The 24,618-nt window shown below is 50.7% G+C and overlaps 1 protein-coding gene across 7 annotated transcripts in view; it reads right to left on the reverse strand.

Moving 5' to 3' along the window:
- Nucleotides 1-24,618, reverse strand: part of RALGPS1 (Ral GEF with PH domain and SH3 binding motif 1) — a 233,640-nt gene that overhangs the window by 155,696 nt on the left and 53,326 nt on the right. For all 7 annotated transcript variants that reach the window (XM_037158690.2, XM_037158892.2, XM_037159020.2 and 4 more), the window contains exon 5: nt 214-297. In XM_037158690.2, the coding sequence (XP_037014585.1) occupies nt 214-297 (84 nt within the window). The remainder of the gene's footprint in view (nt 1-213; nt 298-24,618) is intronic.

The raw sequence follows: 24,618 nt of genomic DNA on the forward strand, positions 1-24,618 counted from the left end.
GAAGCAATTTATACACAGGAAAGATGTGTTCACTTCCACCCGCAGTGTGAGAAAAATGCCTATGATGGCCCAAGAATGGATGAAGGTTGGGAGAGAGCTCGGGAAGAGGGGTCTGGACCTGGGCCAGGTGCCTGGGATTGAACCCTGGCAGGGCTCCCAGCCTACAGGGGGCAACACTGCTATCCGGACAGGCACATGCAAGGGGCTGCTTACCTGGTTAAACCTCCGGGTAAAGGCCACAACGTTTGGGGCGAGACTATGTTTCTCCTTCTTACTCCATCCACAGCTGGCCAGTTCCTAGGAAGCAGAGAGTCGATTTCAACAGCGGTTCTAACTGGGATGCAAACACGCCAGGGGCGTCTCACTGGAACACGGACATGAACGTGGGAAAGAGCAGGCCTTGGCCGTTCGTACCTTCACCAGGGTGAGAAGATTCTCCTCCTCTCGGGAGGAAGGCTAGGTGGGGAAGCTTCTTGGGACCCCCTAGAGGTGAGGAGAAGTGGCCGGCCACATTTCTCAGGACTTCTGTGCCAAAATATCCTTAATTCCACCACTGCTACTCTGCTAGTTTCTCTGGGATCCGAAGTCCCTTCTTGATGCAAACTGAGAGAGGACGTAGTGTGTTTTTATTTTTTATTCTGTTTTATCCTCACTTGAAGACATTTTTTTCATTGCTTTTAAAGAGAGAGAGAAGCATTGATGGGAGAGAGAAGCATCGATCGGTTGTTTCCCTTGTGCACCCAGACCGGGAATCACATGTGCCCAAAGTGGGGATGGTACTCGTCTGGGCTGGAGATCACATGTGCCCGGACTGAGGACAACACCTGCAACCCAGGCGTGTGCCCTGACTGGGAACCAAACCAGCAACCCTTCAGCTACAGGACAACACTCCAACCAACTGAGCTACATTGGCCAGGGAGGACATAATGTTTTAACTAGTAGGATTCATCCCCCACAGGCAAACTTAAAATTAAGATCTGGCTGGAGGATCTCAGATTTCATCAGCCACATGACGCCCTCCATTCCTGGAGTCCAGGAAAGCCAATCCAAGCCCACTGCAATCAGAGCAGCTTCTGGGATTAGCTCAGACTCCTTCCCGAAGCTGGGCCCTCCCACCTCTCCTGCAGCCAACGGGGACAGAAGGAGAGGTTCCCTGGTGTATCTTTTTCGGGGGCCATGTTCTCTTCTTTTTCAGCAGGTTTGGCATTATAATCTGATGAAATCACCCAAACTTTACCTGTCAGTGAGGCGGGTTCCGATCCAAGGGAGATAACAGGAGTGACCTAATGGGGTTCCTTGGGGTTACATGAAGGGCCAGGGAAAAGCCACCACCCAAAGGTCTACCATTCTCAGCTTATGCCTGGGCAGCCCTGGCAGAGAGGGGGGAAAGGGGAGCTCCTGAAGTTCTCTGCCCCTAAGTCACAAGACCTCCTCCTTTTCATTCCTATCAGGCCTCAATATTATTAATAGCATTATCTTGCCACACACCTGAAACTAAGATCTTTAGTGAGAGCTGGCAGCCCAGCAGCTGGAACAGACACAGACCTGGGTCTACTGGGGAATCAAGGGGGCACCAGGGCTGACCCAAGAGGAAACCTGCTGGCTGAGCAGCGACGCCTCTGCAGGGCCCTGCCCTTCACATGCACCTCAGGACCCAACTACAAACCACAGATGGACACTTGTGGGAAGCCTGGCTGATGGAATGGACAGCTCTGGGTACAAGGTGAATGGCCTGCCTGGCCTTGAGGACGACTGAGACCCAACCAGGAGGTAGTAAACCCAGCGCCTCCCCCCGCCCCTCATTCCTATAAATGGTGTCATCACCCTGCCAGCCCCCCACGTGGGAAAACACGGCCATCATGACCCTGCCAGTCCTTCACCCCCACTACGCAGACCCGAGCAGTAATGGCGAGGACACTGACTGGTGCTGCTGTTTATCGAGGACCCCCCACGCCAGCACTGGACAGGCCCTTCTCCTGTCGCCCCATCTCATCCTCAGCAGGTCCATTCTAACAAAGAGGAGAAGGGCCCCCTATCGCTGTCCCCTGGAATCGACACTTGGACTCTAAGCTTTTTCAGAAGTGCACATGAGTCTCTGTGAGACGTAGAACTGACCCAGGTACCACACTCTCCTGGCTCTGAAAATGCACATTGGAACCTCTCCTCAAGTGTGTACCTGACTTGTCTGCATTGCATTTACCTCTCCCACCCTGCTCCACCTTTTCACCTATTTTAATTGTTTTGCAAGTGTATATTATTGCCCCTTCACATCTAATTGTGAGGACCAGAGCCCTTCTCCCCTGTGAACCCCAAAGCCAGTCCCAGAAAGGTATGGGTTACAATTCGATATAAAAGAGAATTCATCGATCTGATTTTCCAGGACTGAGGCCTGGTTGTGGCCTCATCTCTGGCTGACAATTATTTCCTTTGTTTTTTCTTTGCCCTGAGTTCTTTAATAAACAGCCGAAATTACACATGTGTGTGTGTGTGCACCTGTGCGTGGGGCACACTGAATTGAGTCTGTGGTCTCACCCCACACCACCAGCAATGTGGGAAGGCGTCCTGAGACGAGCTGTGCAGGCCTTCCAGCAAGACAGGCCAGGGCGGGCCTGGCCTCCACCAGCGCCTGCAACGACGCTCATCTTCTCCGAACCTCAGTTTTCTCATCGAGAGATCTGATTTCTGATTCGTGAGATCAGAACACAGAGAACCCAGCACCTGACAAGCATGTGATCAGCGCTCCCTCCCACCTCCTCCCAGGCTCACGCTGCCATCAGAATCAGCTCTAACCCCAACACCCCCGCTCTCTCCCACACCACACTCTTGTTGCTGCCTTGAATTATTTAAAATCTATTATTATTTCTCTTTCATTTTGCTGATGTCATGCAGGCAGGAACCAAAGCACATAGTTGACACATCTGCCCTGAATTTATTCGATTTGAACAGTTCTAAGATACTGACTCAAAAACCATATGTGCAGTTCTTGGGTTTTGACAATTCTCTCAGGACCGTTTTGCACTGAAAGACATGTAATATTTAAAATTAAAGCCCCAGCAGGGTAAAACACAGTTGAAGAGTTTCCTTGACAAAATGGAGCACAGGACTTAGAGCCAAAGCCCTGGCCCCACAGCCCGGCCCGTCGCTGATCTCCCAGGCAACCTCAGGTACCTTAACCTCTCCCAGCATCGGTTTCCTGGCAGAAGGACACAGGGATGCAGACACTAACTCCATGGACTTGCGGCAGAGACCACTGGAGAGCCTGACAAAAGGGGCGCCATGCAGGACAGAGGCCCAGCAGCATGCGGAGTATGAGCGCTCCTCAATGCTGAAATCTCCCAAGTTCAGCGCAGAAAGATTTATCAAGATGTCAACAGAAATCAGGCCCTTCTATCAACTAAAACAAGCCCTCAGCCCCACCCCTGGGCACTACTGCTCTTCTGCGTTCGGCCTGACAGGGTTACAAGAGGCTCCATCTGTGTGGAGCTGGAAAATGTGAGGTAATAGATCAGAACTCTTCCAGTCACTAACACCTGAAAGAGGTCCGTGCTATGGAATGGGTTTGAGAGTAATTTAAGTTAAACTTGACCAGAGGAGCCAGGGCTGGTTCGAGAAGGGAGACGGACTTGGGGCTGAAGCCGCTGAGGCCCCGGGAGCCCTGCGTCACTGAGGAGCCACTCAGCTGCCCCTGGGCCGAGTGGGGTGTGAGGAGGAGGGCAGGTGGCCTCACCCAGGCTGTCCGCAGTTCTGACTCTGAGTTCTCCGCTGAGGTCAACAGGCTGTGAGAGGAGAGTGGAGCCTGGACAGGGAGTCCTCTGCCAGCTGCTTCAGGGGCCTCTCCTCTGCTACGTGGATGTTCCCCCTCCGTCAGGGAGAAAAAGGATGTTGGAAGAAAACTTTCTGCCGCTAAACATACAAACGTTCCTTCTTCTGCCTTCAGCGGAAGGGAGGCCCCTTTCTCTCAGGCCCCACTCTCCGCCTTGGCTCGGGGTCACGGCTGCCCCCGCTCCAGAGGAGCTGCTGCCCTCTTTCCTTCCTGTATCTTCACCCTCTCCCTCTCTGATTTCTTCCCCCCAACACATTTTAATGTGCATAAGCCTCTCCATTAATTATGATAATGGTGACGGAAACAATGACAGTAGTAATGAAAGACATCTTTTCTAGACCTCCCATCTCCTCCGGCTCCTGCTCACGCTTCCTTCTCCTTACAGGTGAATTTCCTGGAAGGCTGTCAGTTCTCACTGTTTCGCCCCAGCTTCCCTCTCCTCCTCCTTCCACCCCCACCCTGCTCCACCGAAACCGCCCTCTTCCCTACCAGCCCCGAGGCCCTGGCGAGGCCGCCTTCTGCCAGTTTTCACTGGTCCTTGCCCTTCAGCCCTGTCTTCTTCTGGTTGTCTCCTCACCTCTCAGGCTCCCCATTCTCAGTCTTATTTTCCAGTTGTTTTTCTTTCCTGGCGCAGGCCTCCCGCCCCCACCCGAGGTCATCCGGGGTCGTCGTCTCCACTGGTCCATGCACACTGACACAGCTTCAACCATGTGTCTCTGTTCAGCCCGTTTCTCTCCTGAGGGCCAGACAAGGGTATTCAGCTTCCTCCTGGCCGCCCTGCCTTGGCATCCGCAGGCAACTCAGAACCAGCAGGCCCAGACCGAAAGGGTGTCTGACCAGCTGCCACACATAAAACACACCCCAGTGTGAGACTCATTTAGACGTCCATCCTGACATCAGAGGAGGGTGTTTACTACAAAGAAACTGTCTATGGACAGAAGTCCCTAACTGGTATAAAGACAGCTCTGTCTCAGTGTCCCATCTGCAGCACTCCAAGGTGACAGCTCGTGCCCACGCTGGCTTCGGCTTGCCCCGCAGAGCTCCTCTGGGCTGTGCTGACAGGAGCATCCCCTCTAGCCACCAGCTTTGTGCTTGGGTGTCTGGGAGTCAGATGTCCTGAAGTGGCCCAAGAAAGGCCTGCCCCTGACCACGTCTGGGGTCAGTGAGGTATGGCCCGGAAGAGGAGACCTGGGGAGCAGGACTAGTCCTCCCTAGAGACCTGCACAGGATCTAGGCCACCAGGCCACAGGGAGCTGGTGCCTACACAGGGCGCCTCCATACATGTGCTTAATTCTGACTGCAATCTCCTCCAAATCATGTTCCCCAAACACGCCCACACGGAAGATGCACCACCTCAAGGCAAGGTCATTAATATGACCTTGGGGACCACCACCAGCAACACTGTGCTTCCACTTCGCTCGACGGCAAGCTTTTACTCTTCCTCCCGGCCCATGCTCTCCCCGCTCCTCCCATCCATGCTCTGGAGCGATCTTCAGAACTGGAGGGACCATCACACACTTAGTCAAAGGAGCTCTGAACACGCCCCAGGGAGTAGGGGCCCACTGAGGCAGTGGGGAGCCACGCCGGTTCAGGGCTGGGGTGGATCTGACTGAGGAGTCGTGCCTTTCTGGGCTCTTACACCTCATCGCTGGGCGTGCAGTGCAGGAAAGCAGCCTGGCAGTTTCTCATAACAGCGAACTGACACTTAACAAACGACCGGCGATCTCACTAATGCAAACACTTGTCTGCACAAGAAAAACCATAGATGCATGTTTATGGCAGCTTCATTCTCAATTTCCCCAAACTAAAAACAACCCAGCCCTATCAACCGGTGAAGGGATAAACAAACTGTGATAGAGCCATATAATCAAATACTACTCAGTAACAAAGAAGGAATGAACTGTGTCAGTACAGATGACGGTCCGCAGCTTTATGCTAAGTGAAGGAAACCAGACACAGAACCACTGTGTGAGTCTCTCCATCTAACATTCTGAGAAAAGGAACAACTACAGGGACAGGATGAGATCACTGGCTGCCAGGGATGTGGAGACAGGAGGCAAACTGACTGCCACGGGGAGCAGGAAGGTTTTAAGGGGGTGGATGTCCTCTCTCTGGATCATGGCGGCTTACATAAGAGTGTACACTTATCAAAACTCACCACGCTGTTCACTAAAAAGGGTGAATCCTGGATGACATTGAACCCCAATAAAGACAACTCTAGAAAAGGGAAAGGGAACTAGCACAACCACATAGGACTGTGAAGGGACGCTCCGCACTCACCGCTGTGCAAAAGGGCTGAAGAACCAAGGGCCCCGAAGGGAGGGCCCTAGGGAAAAACTCATCAGATTAAAAATACGACAGAAGTGAAAATATAATAGACAGTTTAAAAAGGTTTGAGGACATGATGAAGGGAAATGATAATAGGAAACAAAGCAATTATCTCTAAGAATAATACAAAACAAAAATTCCTATTTGTATGAGTTTAAATATTATCTGTCTTCAAATACATGTACATTTAAATAGTATATATTTTAAATGTTCAGATGTGTTGTAATAGCTGTGGCCATCTAAATATCAGACATGCACACACTCCAGTACGAGGCACCTGGCCGACTGGAAGGAAAGCCCCACTGCGGGTCCCCAACAGGCGGCGGCCGCCCCGCTGAGCGGTTCGGGTATGTCAGTGCATGAAATACAATCCCGGCGCACTACTTAGCGTGGCTCGGAATAATATTTACATAGCTGTAACGGTAATAAACGCTGTTTGTTGGCTTTCGACTTTCAGAGTCAACGTCAGGAGAAGTGTGATGGACTTGGTGGCAGCTGCAGAACGTCAAAATGTTCATGCAGTTATTGGACAATGAAGAACAATGGCTGTCAGAAGGGGCAGGTGGAGAGGGGACAGAAAGCATAGGAAGTAAGCAGGCAAGAAAGAAGCATCACAGAGAGCTGCTGAAATGAGACGCTGAGGTTTCAGTGAACGAAATGAAGTTCTGAAAGTTGCCAGCAGAAGGAAAAACAGTATAAAGAGTTCACCTCTGGGGATCAGGCCTTTTTCATAAACTCTTCTGTACTATCTGATCATCACATACAGGATAACTTTGAACAAAGTTTAATAGTTGACATGCTGATCAACATATTACACACTGTCACCCTTCTACAATGAAACCTTAACAGTGAGTCAGAGGATGACAAATCCTACGGAGAAATAGCACTCGGGTTGAAAGGAGGGGGTATTTGGAGGCCCGGCTGGTGAGCGGGCACTGGAGCAGGGGCATGAATGAGGTGGGGCAGCAAGCTCTGCAAGTCCCCAGGGAGGGGCTTCCAGGCAGGAGGAAGCAGGAGTGCAAAGGTCTGGAGCTGGGCCACCATGGGACCTCCGAGAACAACACAGTGGCCAGTGGCTGGTGTGGTTAAAGCTGAGTGAGCCTGAGGGACAGTAGGGGGAGAGTGGAAGGAAAGGAAGGGGGTGGGGAGGCAGGTCACAGCCTGGCCTGGAGGGCAGGTGAGGGCCAGATTTTATCCTGAGAAGGGCAGGAAGGGATGGAGAAGAGGCAGCTCCAGAGCCTCACGCTGTATGTGTTTCACTGCCCCGATGACACAAGAAGCACGTGGCAGACAGGCCCACGGAGCTGTGCTGTGACTCAGTCTGTGCTAGACTCTCACACGTGGGACATCAAAACATTCTCACGTGAGAGCAATGCACTTCGGTAGTTGAAACAAACTCCTGCCAGGGGCTGTCTGTGTGGTGGGGGTGGGCAGGGAGGCGGGCTGGGGAGGCGAGAACGGGCCTCCATCAGGACTCAGCACCCCGGCTAGACAAACCACAGAGGGGGGCAGTCCCTGGGGACAAACCGGCGCCTTCTGTGGAGAAGGAGCGTGTGATGGGGGAGATCACTGAGTGGACAGAAGTAATTCATCCTCCTCCGCTTTCAGTCCTAGTTTCTACAGAACAGCAACTTCATCACAGTCACTACTGCTCCACCAAATTTCCCAACTACTCTCTGCTCAGAAAACAGGCAGGTTTGGGATCATGAAGATGATGCAGATTTCCCAAAACACCCCCTTTTCCAGCCCCAGCGCTGTGCAGCTCTGCACAATTGGAACCGGCTGTTGGCGGGGCGGCAGCCAAGGGCGTCCCTGCGCACAGCCTCCGGTCCGCGTGGTGGAAGAAGAGCCCGGAGCAGATGAAGAGCAGACGGAAAGCAGCCAGTGGCTGCGCAGCCTGCCCAGATTCCCAGGCCGGACACAAGCCCCACAGGGCCACCCCTTCCTTTTCGATGCTCACACTGGGGACGTGGCTCAATTCCCTTTCTCCGTATTATTGGGAAATGTTTTTTCCAAATAACATCATTCAGATGCTCTTTTTTAAAAAATACAGTCTTTTTTTTAAATTTCTTTTTAGAGAGAGGGCAAGGGAGGGAGAGAAACATCAGTGTGTGGTTGCCTCTCATGTGCCACCTACTGGGGACCTGGCCTGCAACCCAAGCATGTGTTCCGACGGGTGCACAACCCACTGAGCCACACCAGCCCAGGCTGTTTTGTTTTTTACTGAGGACCTAGCACATGCTCATCACAGAAAACTCGAGTAATACAGAAAACCCATAGAAGAAAACTTAAATTGCTGTTAGCCTAATACTCTGAGAAAACCAGAGCTTACATTTGGGTAACAACAACAGCCAAATTTACTGAGTGCCTACTAAGTGCCAAGAACAAGGTCATCAGTTTTACATACATTTATACATTGTTCACCGAATTTTCACAACCCTAGCTAAGAGGTACAATTATTGCCCCATACTGCAGATGAAGAAACGAAAGTTTAGCTGGAAAAGTTACACAGTTTGCTCAAATCCTCAGATGTGGCCAGTGTGAGAGCCAAGATCCACACTCAGGCAGGCCTGTCAGTGCCAGAAGCCTGGGCCCTGGGCCCCAGTGCACCTCTGTGTCCAGGACGGTGGCCACTCCCCACTCCCAGGTGCAAGAACACACACACGTGTGCACACACAACTCACTCTCTCGAAAACCAAGCTCACTCTGTACCTGTGGGTTTACAACCCACTGATGTCCACACTGTGCTGGCAGCACCTGCTCGCCTCTGCCCGCCCCTAGGACTGGAGCACCTCTGCGGCACACACACGACACCTCCTGGCAGCGGTCCTTCCTACGTGCCTCCTTTTGTTCCTCCTCTGGGTCCCGGGGGAAATTTTAGCTTGTCTCGTAACTCTGCTTTGGTCTTTCGATCTTTAATCTGCAGCTCACTGTTTCCACTGCAATTGAAGTTGAGTAATCACATCCTTCAGTACCATCCAATCCTTCTTAACCTTGACCTTCACATGTTGCAGGGTCACCCTGAACATTGCTGGGAATGCAGAATGAAATTTCTGGAAGTATCTGCTTCATGGGATGAGGCTGGCACCGACTTGATCTTCATGCCACTTTCTCTTTTTTTGGCCAAATAAAGTTTCCTATGTCTGGTGAATATGCTAAACACCACACCAGAAACTGGAAAAGTTAACTCAAAGGTTCCAGGACCATATGATTTTACCAGTGAGGAGTCTCAGACTTGTAAAGAACACCTACTTCTTATACCAAATCATTTAGGCCAGAGCACAAAAAGTGATGGGAAAAAGTCCCAAACCCTAACAGCCAACAAATACAGAACAAGGGGAAAAGAACCCCCCTAAATGGATGAGCCCTTCAGTACAACTGCATTGCAATTCAACTCCTCAGCTCTACCCGACTTCCTTCGCTCACTCACAGCTATTGATCGCGCTCCAATAAACTCCCTACATACACACATGCATTTTCACATGCACAGAATCATCGCACATGACCTAGCAGGTCTGTCAAAGAAATGTAAGAACAAGCTAATGTTACGAAAATTTTAACAAAATAACAGCACATCGATAAATCAAAGAAGAGAAAGTGATATAATCCCCTCGCCTACTTAAAGGCAATTAGTAAAATGCAATATTCATTTAGATTTTAACAAGAAAAAAACAACTTAGAAGTTTAATAACATCTATCTCAAACCAACAGCCGTCATTACGCAACAAAGAAACACTGCAGGACTTTGCATTAAATCGGAAATGGCAGGCGGTGCAGCCGTCCCCAGCTAGGCTCCCATCTGACCTGCAGAACACAGAGAACGCCAAGACACTCGGTACACACGGCAAACCTACACGCATCAGGCTTAATTTTCTCATGGACCCCTGGCTGAGAAAGGCCTGGAAGCCATAACCCAGTGTTGGCCTAGAAGCTGTAACCGAGAAATATAACACAAAACACATTTTAAATTTTCTACCAGCTAGACTAAAAATGAAAAAGAGATAAAATTAATTTAACAATTTATTGAATGCAATATACCCTAAATACTATCTTTTAAAGAGTTCACACTCTATTTTATACTAAGTCATTGGAATGTGCTCTGATTTTTGCCCTCAGAGAACACCTCAGTTTGGAACAGCCACACTTCACATGCCCATGGCCACATATGGCCACATGCGGCCACATGCAGCCACCGCGCCGGAAAGCGCAGCTCTATCCAACGTACAGGCACCACTTTGAGGTATAAGATATACTCATTGAAAAGGAAGAGTCACATAGAACCAAAGACAAGTGAAGAAGCCCCATCAGCAGGGCCAGGGTGGGGTGGCAGAGAGGAAGGAAGGTCAGCCAGGGACAGGCAGGAAGAGTGAACACGTGACTGGTCTGGGTTCTTCCTGACTTAAGGTCTGTCCCCACCCGACTCCCTGGCCCCCTCAAAGGGAGGTCGAAGCTGTCACTGATGGGTTAGGGAGATCCGGGTGCAGCTGTTAGAGGGACTCAGGTTACAGATGGAGTGCAAAGATCGAGAAAGACAGATGCAACTCCCACGGGCAACGTAGCGGCTCCATGGGAACGCCCTGAGTCAGAAGTCCTGGGTTCTCATCAGCTGTGCCCTAAGGCCCCTTTGAGACTTTGGGTCAGTCCTCCCCATTCTGGGGACTCGGTTTCCCTGTCTGTGGAACATAGTGGCACTGAAGAGTCTTTAGGGTCACCCCAGTCCTGCCATTCTATGAGATGAAGAGAAGAGGTCACATGTCTGGCTTTACAGAAAAATACTATTAAGTCAGCCCTGTCCCTGGAGACTGCATGGCTACAGTCATTTTCTCTCTCCCAGTGTTCTGAGGGGAGTGGCCAGACCAAGCCTGAGAGACGTGGTCAAGGAGGGGGTCAAGGAGGGGTCGGGCTTCAAGGCACCGCACTTTCCCACAGGGACGGAGTGGTCATGATGGTCTGGTGGGGCAGGAGTCAGATGGGGTCTGATTAACAGCAAAACTGATGACCATCGACTACTGAAGACTCAGGTTCCAGAGAGAAAGAAGGGGAGGGGCAGGAGAAATGGGAGGGGAAAGGGGAGGGAGGAGAGAAAGAAGCACAGAAAAGAGAGGGAGAAGAAAGAGAAAGGTGCTCCAAGGGAGAAGGACTGAATTCCAGGTGGGATCAGCCTGTCTTCTGAGGCGGGAAAGCCGCAGAGAGGCACCTTCAGGTGCAGCGAGGTGGAGGGGATGGGTGTGGGGGCCCCACTGTGGACAGCAAGCTGTCCAGGGCAGGAGAAGAACCCCAAGAGAGAAGCGAATGGACAGCACACACAACACTCAATATTCCCAACAAAAAGCATGCCAGGAGCAGACACGAAAAGCTGGTCAGACACCAAAGGGGAACCATTAGTCACCCTATATGTGAGACCCAAACCATGTGGTCCCCGATCTCCCCAGAGAAGAAAAGGAGGACACTGAGATACCCAAGCACCTGCCCCACGTTCCTTCTCACTCTGAGAGGCAAGCAGGTCCTTCCACACAGGCTCAGTCCTGTGTTCAGGCCAAGAATCATCAGCAGCAGCAGCAGCAGGAATTAACAGCAGCTTACTTTGTGCCAAGCACTAGGCCAAATACTTGTCTAGTATCACACCACTTAATCTTTTAAGGATGACGTCTATCAGGAAGGGCTGTTATTGCCTCCAGTTCACAAAGAAGCAAAATTGAGATTCAGAGAGGATAAGTAACTCGCCCAAGGTCACACAGCAAATAAGTGACAAAACAGGGATTCAAATCCAGGTTTCCATGACTCCAAAGCCCAGGCTCTTAACCACTGTGCTCTCAGCCTGGCTGGGCATTATCACCACAATGTCCCACCAACATTTTGAGTAATACTGACTCAGGAGCTACAAGGCAGATGGCAGGCACTACAGGGGTTACAAAATGAGCAGACAGACAGGGAGGGACGAGAACTATGAGTTACTGCATGCTTCCTGCATCCCACGTGCCATGCAGCGTATTTTTATCTCCTTTACTTAAGCTCAAAGACAGACCCTGAAATAGATTTTACTGTTCCATTTTACAGATGGGAAAACAGAGGCCCACAGAGATGAAACAATTTATGCAAGTTCATCTAGGGAGTAAGTGGCAGACACCAGAGCCTGAGCTTTTAATATAAAAGGCCCCAGAGGGAAACTGAGGCACTAAGTATGCCTCAGTATGCCCCCAGACAGGGGCCAGGATGCAGACAGATTCCACTCAGAAAAGGCTAAAGGCGTGAGTGGGGGGGGCAGGGGGCGTAAAAACTGGTGAGTGTGGAGGCGCCATAAGGTCACAAGGATGTCCTGGCCCCGAGCACATGCCCCGGCCCCTCCCTGCAGTCAGGCTTGACTGCAGCCTAGAGCGAGGCAGAGCTGCAGGAGGGCGCCACAGGGTAACTCACCCAAATAATAGTTCCACTCAACACATCGCCCTGAAAAAGTCTTCCCCTACCCCAAGTAGCTTGGTTTTTTATCACAAGCAGCTTAAAGAACTGGACAGAGCAAGATTTCCAGGAAAAAAAAAAGCCAGACATTTGATAAATTCCAGGAACGGCTACCCAGTGGGACGTATTACAGGAGTGCTGTCTGGACATCTGAACCGCCTGACGGTGACCACAGACGGCTGCTGCACACACAGACCAGGAGGAATGGCTCCTTCTGAAAAGTTGTTTCCTCTCCTGAAAGGTTAGAAGGAAAAACCAACCTTTCAAATGTTTGATCTATATAGGGATACTTATTTAAATTAAAAGTGTGAGAAACCTTTCAGACGTGGGAGCCACTAGCCTTTGATGGTGTGAAACCACCTTGTGAGACCATGGCCTCAAGCCCAACCTCAGGCCCGGCCAGCTCCTCCACCCGGTCTCCAGCCCATCGAATCAGCAATGCCCAGCCAGCCTTCGCAGAGTGCCTCCTCTGTGCCAGGCACAGTGCAGGCTTGGGAGACAGAGCAGGACACAGGGCTTCTGCTTTCCAAGGGAGGTTAAGGTAGACTGTGTTGCTAAGTGCCTAAGGGCAAGTTCAGAATGCAGAGGGAGAGTGTAACAGGGCTGGCTTCGCTGAGGAGCAGGGGCCTAGGGGTAAGCCAGATAATGCCGGGAGGAGGGGCACAGGGGGCACGGAAGCCAGGCAGAGACCAACGAGTGCGCAGGCCTGGAGGCCAGCCCCAGGACCTGCGGGAAAGCTGGAGCAGGTGATGCTGAGAAGTGAGTGGGAAGGGCCAGGAGAAGGGCCAGGGAGACAGGGATGTGCCAGGTCACCTGCTCACCCACCTTAAAGACTTGGAACTGACCCTGGGGCCCTGGGGGAGCCGGTGGAAATTCTGAAGCTCAGTGATGTGGTTTAAGATTTGAAAACTGCAGGGTGGGTGACAGAACAGGATGGGGCAGAAGTGGCTGTAGTGATGCCTGCTGGGAAATAAGCATATTCACTGAGGAGGAAGTAAGAGGGCCGCCTCAGTGGGGAGGTAGCCCTGGGGACACAGAGAAGTGGAAGAAGGGGAGGCAGGGTGCAGAGACTGACTAGGAGTAGAGAATGCAGCAGAGAGAGGAGTCGCTGATGGCAGACCAAGCTTTTTGCCATTCCAGGTGTGGGAGACCACAGCGGGACTTTGGGGAGAGGATCAGAGGGCCCTGGCTGCTGTGGCTCAGTGAACTGAGTGTCAGTCAGTGAACCAAAGAGTCGCCGATTCGATTCCCAGTCAGGGCACATGCCTGGGTTGTGGGCCAGATCCCCAGGAGGGAATATGGGCAAGGCAACCACACAGTGATGTTTCTCTCCCTCTCTTTCCCCCTCCCTTCCCCTCTCTAAAAATAAATAAATAAAATCATTTTAAAAAAAGAACCAGAGGTTTGGTTTGGTGCACGCTGTGGCCATGGGCCCTGCGGGGTTTTGGCTGCCGAGTGTTCAGCTTCGTGACAGCAGCACAGGCCTGCCAGGGCCTCTAGCACCAAGCCCCACGGGTCCTGGGCGAGACGTCCTAGACCTCCGCAGTGGGGCCACGCTGGTCTCCAGTCTGATTCTCCACACTGCCCTTCACCTCGCCTCTGCTCTCGCCAGACGCATCTGCTCCCTGGTCCCTGCCCATGGCCACTTTCTTCCCAACTGCCTTGCCTGTTCAAGCTGTTCCCTCTACCTGGAATGCCCTTTCTGGTGCCCAAATCATACCACCTTTCCAGGCCACAGGCAAACAGTATACTCTGCCCGTTGCCCCTGGCTAGAAGTGTTGGCTTCCCTCCCTCCTGCACAGTACTTACTAGTCTGTTCCCTTCAGTGTGGCCCTCATAATTATTTATAGAAATTTCTTACCTTCCCTTTGGACCAGGGATTCCTCATTCATCCCTGTGTCCCTGAAACAATCCCGTGGTCAATATGTGCGAGATGACCGCATATGAAGTATAAAGCCACCATTCCAAGCAGGCCCAGGAATGCTTAAGCAAGGCACGTGAACATGGTGTGGAAGAATACCTCCTCTGATTACGGCGCATTCAATCTGCAACCCCACGCAGAGCCCTCGGACATCGGGCCCCTCACACATCAGCCTTCTTCCAGATGCCGCTCAGACTTCAAGGGCCACCTAACCCTTGGCCTATGTGTCTGCAGCTGACCGCCCCCACATCAGAGGGCAGTGGCCCAGAGCCACCCACAGCCTCGCCATCACCTCAAAGGCTCACGTGGGGCCTGAAACGGACGTGTGGGGGTGCAGGCGGGGGCTGGCCCTGAGTGCTCCGGGACCAAGAGGGGGAGGGCGGCTGGGGAGCAGGGCTGAGCTCTGCACAGTGGGGCAGGGCTGCAAGGGGAGGTGTCTGGGCACATCTTTGAGGCCTGCCCTCCCCAAAAAGTTTAGCCACAGTGCGGAGGGGGAGGAAGGACAAAGAGATCACAACCCTCTTTATGGGTAGGTTTTACCCAGAACTTCACATTTTCCACTGAAGGAAAAGCTGATCTACATCTACAGATTCCAACCCTCAAGACCTCCGTTCGAGAGAAAGAAACGATCCTCAGCCATAAATTTAAAGTTTGCTTTAAACTCTCATTTGCCAAGAGAGTCAGGGCTCCGGAGCGCTCGGCAGCCCAGTCGGGCCCAGCCTGTCTGCCAGTCCAGTCAGAAGGCAAACAGCACAGGCTGTTTGCAATGACAAGCAAACACTAATGAATTTCGGAGCATGTCTGCTGCTTGCACTTACGGATCATAAAATCGTCTGGCTGCTTCTCCCTTTTGCTGACATGCCAATGAGGCAACCCCAAGTATTTGCAGGCAGGAAGGGGCTGCCAGGACCACTCTGCGAGGGAGGCCAGGGGTGGGGGACTGCCTGTTAGCCTTCCCATTACACACGAACCCATTTTTATGCTCTGACATTCAGACTAAATCTTGGCATACAGAGTCGCACCGAACAGTATTTATTTTTTTAGACATCTTGGGGTGGGAGGGAGAGTCACGAACTGTCTCAACTGCATTCAGGTACAGACCTAATCAAAACGGCTTTTTAAGTATCAGTCAGATATAAATAAAAGATTTTAGATGAAGTTGGATTTTTTTTCCAGTTAGAGATATAATTTGTCTAATACACCACATGAACTTTGTCAGATATAAATAATATATTTTAAATGAAGTTAGATTTTTTTCCAGTTAGAGATATAATTTGTCTAATACACCACCTGAATGAAGTTTTAAATGAAGTTGAATTTTTTTCCAGTTAGAGATATAATTTGTCTAACACACCCCAAGGGAACTTCCACACACGACCAGACACCTTGCACGCAGAACCCCTCCTTGCCCAGCCGAGGCAGAGCCTTCCCCTGACCACACTCCCAGGGGAGGGAGCTGAGGTGGCTCTGGGACTCCTCCCCCCAGGGAGGTCTGCAAGAACCCAGAGGGCCACTGGCTGTCCCGGACCCCCCAGGGAGTAGCACACTAGGGACCGCAGGAAGAGTCACTACTAAAACGCAGGACGAGCTCCGACACAAGGGGTCCTGGCTCATCCCCAGTGAGTACTCGAGGCTCCCGTCTGGCGGCCAGGTGGCCCGTCTGCCCCGGCCGTGTGCCATCCCGCATTCAGGAGGCAGCACTGGCTCGCCAAGTCTGCCCGCACGGGTGGGCCCCGTTCAGGAGCCTGAACAACAGGACCATGAACTGCTCTGACTGGAGCAGATGAGGGTCTCAGAGCCAGAGGTCCCCAGGAGGCAAATGACATCTGGACAAGGGGACGCTGGCTCCCCATCACTGGCATTTTGAGAGTCTGCCCAGCTCTTGACCATTCTGGCTTCCCTGGGAGCTTCCCCTTATACCTTCCCCTAAACCTCATCACAGAGAAGTCACCTTGAGTGATGTGAACCTGACCCCCACCGGACCATTAATAACTCCTTGCACGCAAAGTTGGGACCTAGGTGGAGAGAAAGGGACTCAGCCTCCTGGGCTCGGGAGCCCATCTCGCGGCCACCGTGCCTACCAGGGAGTCAGAGGAGGCTGGTGTGGCAGCCGGGAAAGAGACGTGAGGAAGGTCACAGGAGAGATGAGAGACTGGTGTCTGGCCAGGCTTCCGGGCCTGGATTCCGGCCTCTGTCCACTTCTAGTTTCCAGGAGACATCCCTTGAGGCTTTGAGTAAATTCCCCCTTCTGCTGGCAGATTACGCTCTTGTCAAGCTGGCTTGGGCTGTTTCTGTTACTTGGAACTAAAAACATCCCAACTCACCTGGTTTCCTATGTTCTGTTCACACAATGCGTCAGCCTGGGTGGCCTCGGCGAAGGAAAGTGCACGGGGAAGGGCAGGGAAGGCAAGGCCTCATGGAGGCCAAGCTTGGGAAGGCCCTCTGCCGGGAAAATCAGGGAAGCAGGAACCCAGAGACCTCCTCAGAAGAGTAAGGATGCAGGAGCCATAGACCAGGACATGGCTTCCAACTCTGAGAGATTCTAGAACCTGTTGACATTCCCAATGTGCAGCTTTGTTGTCCTGCTTTGCTCAGAGGGGTTAATAATTTAATTTTAACAAAGTCAGGGCCGGGAGTGCTAATCCTTCTGGGAAGTGGGGAGAGTGGGTGGAGATTAAGATAGTATCCCACCCCACAGACACCCTGGGGGACATTTGCTCCAGGGCGTGGAGCTTTCAAGAAGGGAAAGCCCCCCTGGCATGTGTGGCTCAGTGGATGAAGTACTGGCCTGTGAACCAAAGGGCCACCAGTTCAATTCCCGGTCAGGGCACATGCCTGGGTTGCAGGCCAGGTCCCCAGTAGGGGGCATGTGAAAGACAACCACACAATGGTGTTTCTCTCCCTCTTCTTTTTCCCTCCCTTCTCCTCTCTCTAAAAATAAATAAATAAGTTCTTTAAAAAAAAGAAAGAAAAGAAGGGAAAGCAGGAAAAGAAGAAGGGAAGTCCAGCCTGGACTCTGAGGCTCAGAGAGGTGAAGTGAATTACAGGAGGCCACAGGCCAGTATGTGGCAAGGCCAAGGTTTCAACCCTGGTGCATTCTGGCCATGCACCAAAATCCATGCTCTCTACCCAACCCCATCAGTAGATTTCATCTGCCTTCTCTTTCCCTAGGACCTAGAGCAAAGAAGCATTTGTGACCATCAATAAAAATAGTAATGAAATTGAACCTCTCCACCACCCACTGCCAAAGGGGCTGTTTACAACCCAAACAGCCCTGTTAGGTGGAGGATGCTCTGTCCTGCTGGTACCTGCATGGATTTGAGACGCATGTTAGGCTGCAGGTGCCAGGGGATCTCAACTGCTCTGCACAGTGCGGGGCAATGGATGGTCCTGAGAGGAGAACAAAGAGCTGAGAAAGCTAGAAGGGGCGGGAATCAGCCAAGGAGCCCACACTGATGGCGTGTCTGACAGGGATGTCTACAGTGCCAGTTAAAGCTATTAATGGGGCCCTGGCTGGGTGGCTCATTTGGTTGGAGCGTCATCCCACACACCACAGAGATTAGGGTTTGATCTCCGCTCACGGTGCATACGGGGGCGGGGGGGGGGGCAACCAGTGGATGCTTCTCTCTCCCCCTTCCTCTCTCCTTAAAAAGAATCAGTAAACATATCCTTGAGTGAGGATTAGGAGACAAAGCCGTTAATGAGGTCCCAAGGCTCCCTTCCAGGAAGTCTCTGAGGCTCCCTGCACTGTGTGTAACAGATTCCTCGGGGGGGGGGGGGTCCGCAGGGCGCCGCCACGTCACACGTGTGTGAGAGAGACCTGCAGAGAGTGCCTTCCTAACCCCACGGAGACTCGGAGTCAAGATTCGAGACCTTCACATCCATCCCAGAGAGGCATCTGGGGGTCATGACAGCAACAACTAAGGGAAGAAGAGGACAGGAAGAGAAGGCAAGGCGGCGGCAGCCACCTGCGTTATGCTCCAGCCAGTGTTAGTGGGGATTTAAGTGTGTTATCCCATGACTCTTCCCAATAGCCCTGTGAAGTAGGTGCTACTGTCACCGCTGCTTCACAGATGAGAAGACACAGGTTTAGAGATATCAAGGAACCTGCCCAAATTCACAAAGCTGGTTTGTGGCGGAGCAGAATCTCAAACTCAGCTCCGTCCAAACTCCCACGCCAACTGAGGTGCCGCACAGGCTCCCCCAAAGATTAGGTGTTTGAGCCCTGACTCTCCCTCTTCCTTTCTGGAGGGTTCCAGGAAATCAGGATCCTGCCCAGGATGCTCCTCTCCTCTCCAGGTCACCCCATCCTGGCTGCTCTGGTTTTTACTGAGGCCACTTCTCTCCAGGCTGCCCCTTCAGTTGTTTTTTCCCAGGTCCCACTAATATCCCCGCACTCTGGCCACTAATGAGTCTCCAGTGGCAAACCTGCCCCCAAGATCCCATCACAAGCCCAGGGGTTCTCTGACAGAGTGTGGGTCAGCAGCTCCTAAGAACCCAGAGCTCGGCTGAAGGGCATGCAGATACTGCCCACAGAGTCCAAGGAAGAAATACTCTACTTGCAGCCACGTTTCTGGCACTGGGCATCTCACGTGGGTGTCTCACGGGCACCTTAAATTCAACACGCGCAAAACCAAATTCTCCAAGAGCCCTGCCCCACCCCACTGACGTCACCTGCATTCCTCTACCAGCCACCCGTTGCCCGGCCACTTTGTGTGTGACCCAGCCACGTGGAACGTTGTGGTCACTCCTGGAGGCCCAGCACTGCCTGGAGCTCACGGCGCTCCTGCGGGCATGTGCAACCTCCCTGTTCTTCTCTGCACAGCTCGTCGAACTGTCTGTCTTCACTCTCTGGACTGGAGGACAGAACCTAAGAATCTAATCTGTTGGCCTTTGTGCAACCGGCTCCTGAGAGCCTGGCTGTGGCTTATGCTGAGGAACTCCTGCTGATGAGTTAAGTTGTGCCCTACACAATTAGCAGGAAATATAATGATTAGAAAAATTGAGTTTTCCAGAGAAGTACAATTCTTTAAGCACAGTAACTTTTTATTCAGTGAGTCAACGAAAATTTACTGAGCAAATACTCTGTGCCCAGCCAAGCATGATGAGAGACAACACATCAGAAGTGGCCACTGCCCTGGAGTTTCAGGGTCCTTCGGAATCTAGTGCAAGTTATGGGTTCCCTTCTCAGTGAAACGTGTGTGGAAAAATTACGTGAAATTTTGTACACAATTCATCTTAACATTAAACCTACATGAAAAGAAAATCTTTTCAGGGATTATTTCTCTCCTATTTTTTCAAACAAAAAAGAAAAATTAATATCGACTTCCTAAAAAGAATCAAAAGAAACCCAAACTATGCCAATAGGGGCAAACAGGAACTGTGGCGAGGGTCCGCTACCGTCCACCACAAGAGGCTGTTCTGGGGGCTGACATGGGTTCGGCTCTGCTACTGACCCGTCCTGTGCAGGCAGGGTGACCTCTCCGGCCTCAGTCTCTCATTTGAAAACGAGAATAATAAAAATGCCTTCCCTTTATGACTGTAATGAATATTCAGCAGTTCAGTCCACATAAAATTATTAGAATAGTGACTGACACAGAAGCATTCAGAAGATACAGTTACAATTATTATTACTGCCGAATATAAAACTGAAATTGTGAAACACCCCTTGACACACACGATGCTCCTTGACACGTAATACCTTGACATTCAATCAACTTGACTTCTTGATTTTCCAACAGATGCTGAAAACCCTGACTCCCAAAGGAAGGCAGTGGCCCACCGGGTCCTCGCTCCGAACGCCCACTCACAAGAGTGGAGGAGCGTCAGACGCCACGCGCCAGCAGCATTCCCCAAGAGTTTTCCTGCCAGATCCACTCCACGTCCTCTTCTTTTCTCTCAAGCCAATGACAAAAACAAGGTCGAGGTCTCCATCACTGACGAGTTCTCGATCCAAGGAAGGATCGTGAACCCACCCTCCCTCTGCCTGTGTCACTGAGCAGAAGCAGCCTCCCAAGGGGAAGGGCGGTGTGTCTAGGTACCTCCAGACTCCTGCTGCTGAGGCTCAGCGTGACTGCTACTCCCAGGCTGTGCAGACACTTCCTCCAGCACTACAAAGTTTTCAGCTGTGTCCAACCCGGTCTCCTCTTAGCAGGCAGCATGGCCAAAACGTCCCATTTTTCGGAACCATCTATAATGGTGAGTTGAAAGATTTACCTCATTCACATGGCCAAAAATATCTAGTAAGTAAGCCAAGTCATGAATGAATTCCTCTTTCTGTTTTGTGTGTTTGCTTTACTTTAAAAAAAAAGGGGGGGGGGGTGTAGAACTTCAGTGTGAAGTTCAGGCAACTTCTTCAAGACTTGTCTGTCCTTCAGAGAGCCAGAGGGCTCCCGGGCGGCTGAAGCATCTGTATGTTCGGCTCCATTTCCCAGCAAAGCCCCTGAAGAACATGGTCACCCGGGGCCCCAGCTCCAATGACGTTGCGGGCTTTCGGGACCACTGCCGGAGCTGACAGCAACGCACACTGGCACAGAAACGCCCAGTCACAGTGGCAGGCAGGCACTCTTGCCCCACCAAACCGCCACAACCAGATGTGTTGCCAGACAAAGGAGATGTCCACCTGTACATAGACAGCCCTGACATTCCTTTCAGGCAAAGTTTTCTTCTTGGCGAAGAAACTGTTTGCCATTTTGAAGACTTAAAAGTTTCCCAAAGGAGTCTGAACGACGAGAATGCGTCCTCACACTGACAGCATGCGAGTGACAGGCCCCAGCAGTGGTGGGGAGCACAAGGCCACCATGGGCGGTCTGCGCAATGAGCTTCAAAAGCAAGGGCACAGCTGCGGCTCTCTCCACAACCCCCTTTAAAACACAGAACGCGGGTCAGCTGTTCTGGAAACGTCATGGTCTGACATGGGAACCGGTTTTCACCTCCTTCCTCTCCTCTGAGCCACAGCTCAGCTAAGTCAGGAAGCCGTGCGGCCCCACCAAGCCTGCTCCGGTCAGAGAGACAAACCGGCCCCACCTGCACAGCAATGCATTTGGTGATTTTGAAGGGGACTTAAAACCAAGGCTTTGTGTTGAGGTAGGTCCGTACTTTGGAAAACGTCCAGCCTTTCCAGGCGAAGCCGTCTTCTCCCAGTAAGTCCTCTTTTCCCCTGGGGCTCTCTGGGCGGAGTGTGCCCTTCCCCCTCAGGTGTCACGAGACCATTCCTAAGACTCCTATCACTGGACCGTGACACCTGCATAATTTTATTAAGCAATGTCATCCCAATAAACTTAATTAAAAAAGAAGAAAGGTGGAGATAAAGAAAGCATGTGGTAATTCAAAACTAAGAAACAGAAACGAAAACAAAAGTGGGAAGAAAGCTGCGCTGCACTTGTTCCTCCAGCGGGTCCTGACTTAGGCCAGCGTGGGTGTGAGCACAGACACACACGTGAGGACACAAGCTGGGGTGCACTTTCTCGGACCCCTTTCGGAGAGGACACACTGGACAACATAACGCCATGACAAGGACACTGTCATCACCCAGACACACGTGCTAGTGCCTGGTGCCATCCTATGCAAGTTCAGAGAAGAATGACGCCTGAGGGAAAAATAACTTTTTCCCACAGAAGATAATTTTCAAAATAACGAAAGAGGCTTCTGATTCTGTCTTTGCCAAAGTAACCAGTACCAAATTAATGATAAACTGGGTAGAGCAACAACAACAAAACCCCGGCCCTTCGAAGATGTCAACGAGAGCCGCCAACGCGCTCAGGACGGGAGGGTCCGAGACCCAGGGCAGTGGGAAGTGCGCTGGTGAGCTCTGCGTCACCAGTGTTTGGTCTCTGACAACACCAAGTGTTGACACGGATCAGGGACCACTGGAACCCTCACACTCTGCTGATGGGAATGTCAATCGGTACAACTTCTGAAAACAGTTTGCTAGTATCTATTAAACTGAACGTACACATTCCTTATGACCAAGCACTTTCACTCCTGGATATTACACTCAAAGTCAGTGTTTATGTCCAACAAAATGTTTAAGGATGTCTGTAGCAGCATTATTCATGATAACCTTAAATTGGAGACAACCCAAGTATCCATTAGCACTGGAAAAGACAAATAAAGTATGGTCTATTCATACAATGAGAGGAATACTGTGCCAAAATGAAAGAGGATAAGACTCCTACTATACACAGAAACATGACAAATCTCACGCATGTAATGGTGAGTGAAAATAGTCAATTATTAACCAATGTCACTCTAATACGCTTAATTTAAAAAATTTAAAAATAGACAAAACATATACATAATTCCATTTATATGAAGTTCAAGTATACACAAAACTACTGACAGTGAAAGAAGTCAGAACGACGCTGGGGGCATGTGGCAGGTTTCCAGGTGTGTGTTCTGCCTCTTGGTCCTAGGACAGTCATATGGTTGGTTTACTCTGTAAAAATGCACTGAGTTGTACCTTAATATCTGCGTACTTTACAATTACATGTACTTTTAAAAGCCTCTTTAAAAGATAATTGACTTTAACAGGTAATTATACCATGTAAATGCAATAAACAATGTTTTGTGGAGGTTATTACATATGCAGAAGTAAAATGTACGATAACAGTACTACAAAGAACAGAAGAGAGGTAAATAGAAGTATACTATTGTAAAGTTCTCATATTATACATGCAAATGCTATATGATCACTTGAAGGTAGCCTATGATATGTTACAGATGTATACTGTAAACCCTAAAGCAACCACTAAAGGAAATAGAGCTAGTTAGCCAATAAAAGAGATAAAATAAAATCATGAGACTATTTTGCTCAATCACTGTAAAAGAAGTCAAAAGAGACAAACAGGGAAACAAAAACAGATTCAAATCCAACCAATAATCGCATTAAATATAGTCTAAGTACCCCAATTAAAAAGCAGAAATTGGAGACTTCCAGCCAAGATGGAGGCGTAGGTAGACACACTGTGCCTCCTGGTACAATCAAAAGGACAACAATTTAAAAACAAGCATAACTGACAGAAAATCAAACTGTATGGAAGTCCTACAACCAAGGAGTTAAAGAAGACACATTCATCCAGGCCAGTAGGAGGGGCAGAGACAGGCAACCAGGTGGAAAAGACTTGCAGAAAGGCAGCACCTGGAGGACTGGGGCAGGCAAGGCGGCGGCTGGTGGAGTGGGCAGCCCCACATTCATGTGCAGATAAACCAGGAGGAACAACTGAGGAGCGAGCAAGACAAACAGCGCAACCCAGGGCTCCAGCACAGGGAAATAAAACCTCAAATCTCTGATTGAAAACACCTGTGGGGGTTGAGGTGGCAGTGGGATAAACTCTCAGCCTCACAGGAGAGTTTGTTGGAGAGATCCACAGGCTCCTAGAACGCACACAAACCCACCAACCCGGGAATCAGCAACAGAAGGGCCCACTTTGCTTGTGGGAAGCAGGGGAAGTGACTGAAATCTGGCAGAGAGCAGAGCAAGTGCCACTGTTCCCTCTTGGACCCCTCCCCCACATACAGCATTACAATGCAGGGATGTGGGTTGCCCTGCCGTGGCAAACACCTAAGGCTCTACCCCTTACTATGTAACATGCGCCTCAAGACAAAAACAAAAACAAAAAAGGCCCGAATGAAAGAAGAGATCAAAGCTCCAGAAAAAAAACAACTAAGCAATGAAGAGACAGCCAACCTATCAGATGCACAGTTCAAAACCTTGGTAATCAGGATGCTCACAGAATTGGTTGAATTTGGTCTCAAATTAGATGAAAAAATGAAGACTATGCTAAGTGAAATAAAGGAAAATGTACAGGGAACCAACAGTGACAGGAAGGAAATCGGGACTCAAATCAATGGTTTGGACCAGGAGAAATAAACATTCAACCAGAACAGAATAAAGAAACAAAAATTCAAAAAATGAGGAGAGAGTTAGGAACCTCCAGGACATCTTAAACATTCCAACATCTGAATCATAGGGGTGCCAGAAGGACAAGAGGAAGAGCAACAAATTAAAAACTTATTTGAAAACATAATGAAGGAGAACTTCCCCAATCTTGCAAATGAAATAGACTTCTAGGAAGTCCAGGAAGCTCAG

The sequence above is a fragment of the Artibeus jamaicensis genome, unplaced genomic scaffold, assembly GCF_021234435.1.
Source record: "Artibeus jamaicensis isolate MK-2021 breed Jamaican fruit bat unplaced genomic scaffold, CSHL_Jam_final contig_471, whole genome shotgun sequence".
Taxonomy (NCBI): Eukaryota; Metazoa; Chordata; class Mammalia; order Chiroptera; family Phyllostomidae; genus Artibeus; species Artibeus jamaicensis.